At 59.4% G+C, this 969-nt stretch overlaps 1 protein-coding gene across 1 annotated transcript in view; it reads right to left on the bottom strand.

Moving 5' to 3' along the window:
• The window catches only part of GPN2 (GPN-loop GTPase 2), a 5,781-nt gene extending 5,189 nt beyond the window's left edge, over positions 1-592 (bottom strand). The window contains exon 1 of the mRNA XM_057387727.1: positions 106-592. Within this exon, the coding sequence (XP_057243710.1) occupies positions 106-522 (417 nt within the window). The 5' untranslated portion in view covers positions 523-592. The remainder of the gene's footprint in view (positions 1-105) is intronic.
• Positions 593-969: the final 377 nt, after the last annotated feature.

Genomic DNA, 969 nt, shown 5'->3' with positions numbered 1-969 from the left:
AAAACCTCCCTCCTGCCCCAATAAAGCCATTTCACCCAAAAGGCTCRATCCCACTCTGTGCCTGGAGCCCGTGGGGTGCCAGGCACTGCCCCARCCCATCCCTACCCTGAAGTTCCACTTGGCCAGCTGTGCAAAGACGTTTTTGAGGGCGCTGTGGTGGGTGTAGAGCTCCACCTGGCCCGGGCAGTCGAACAGGACGTAGTGGCCACGCAGCCCCTGCAGCCGCTCCTGCAGCCAGTCGGCGTTGGCCTCCAGGTACTCCATGCAGTAGATGAGCCCCCCGTTGGGCCCCAGCCCCAGGCTGGCCATCACATCGGCCAGGGTGACCAGCTCAGCGATGTCCAGGGTGCAGGGACGGGGCAGGCTCTCGTTGGCAGGGTCCAGGTTGACCACGGCCACGCTGCGGCCGAGCCGGCTCAGGAATTCCCGCATGGCGTGGCAGTAGGTTGTCTTCCCGGAGCCCGGGGGGCCGATGACCACCTGGCCAAAGGCCAGCGAGCCACCCCTGCTGCCCTCAGACATCGGGAATCATGGCCTGCTGCTGCTGCTGCGGGCTGGGAGGGGAAAACATCGCAGTGAGTGTTTGATCTCATTGATCGCATTGATCTGCATTGATGGGCATTGATCGGCATTGATCGGCATTGATCGGCATTGATCGCATTGACCGGCATTGATCGGCATTGATCTGATCGGCATTGATCGGCATTGATGGGCATAGATCAGCATTGATGGGCATTGATCAGCATTGATCTGCATTCATCGGCATTGATCGGCATTGATCTGATCTGCATTGATCTGCATTGACAGGGACGGGATGTGCCGGATTCACACTCAGAGAGGGGGTGGAGAGAAGGGGAGGGGTCTGTACCCCATTTTTGACCATATCCCTCCCTCCATTACTCACATCCCCCATATCCCCTTCCCTCTCCTCCTCTCCCCGATATCCCCCTTTCCCCACACATTCTTTCC

The sequence above is a fragment of the Malurus melanocephalus genome, unplaced genomic scaffold (genome assembly GCF_030028575.1).
Source record: "Malurus melanocephalus ecotype Western Australia unplaced genomic scaffold, MMel_1.1 scaffold_1326, whole genome shotgun sequence".
Lineage (NCBI taxonomy): Eukaryota > Metazoa > Chordata > Aves > Passeriformes > Maluridae > Malurus > Malurus melanocephalus.
Note: the sequence above shows the minus strand (reverse complement) of the source record. Positions and strands in the feature narration are given on the sequence as shown.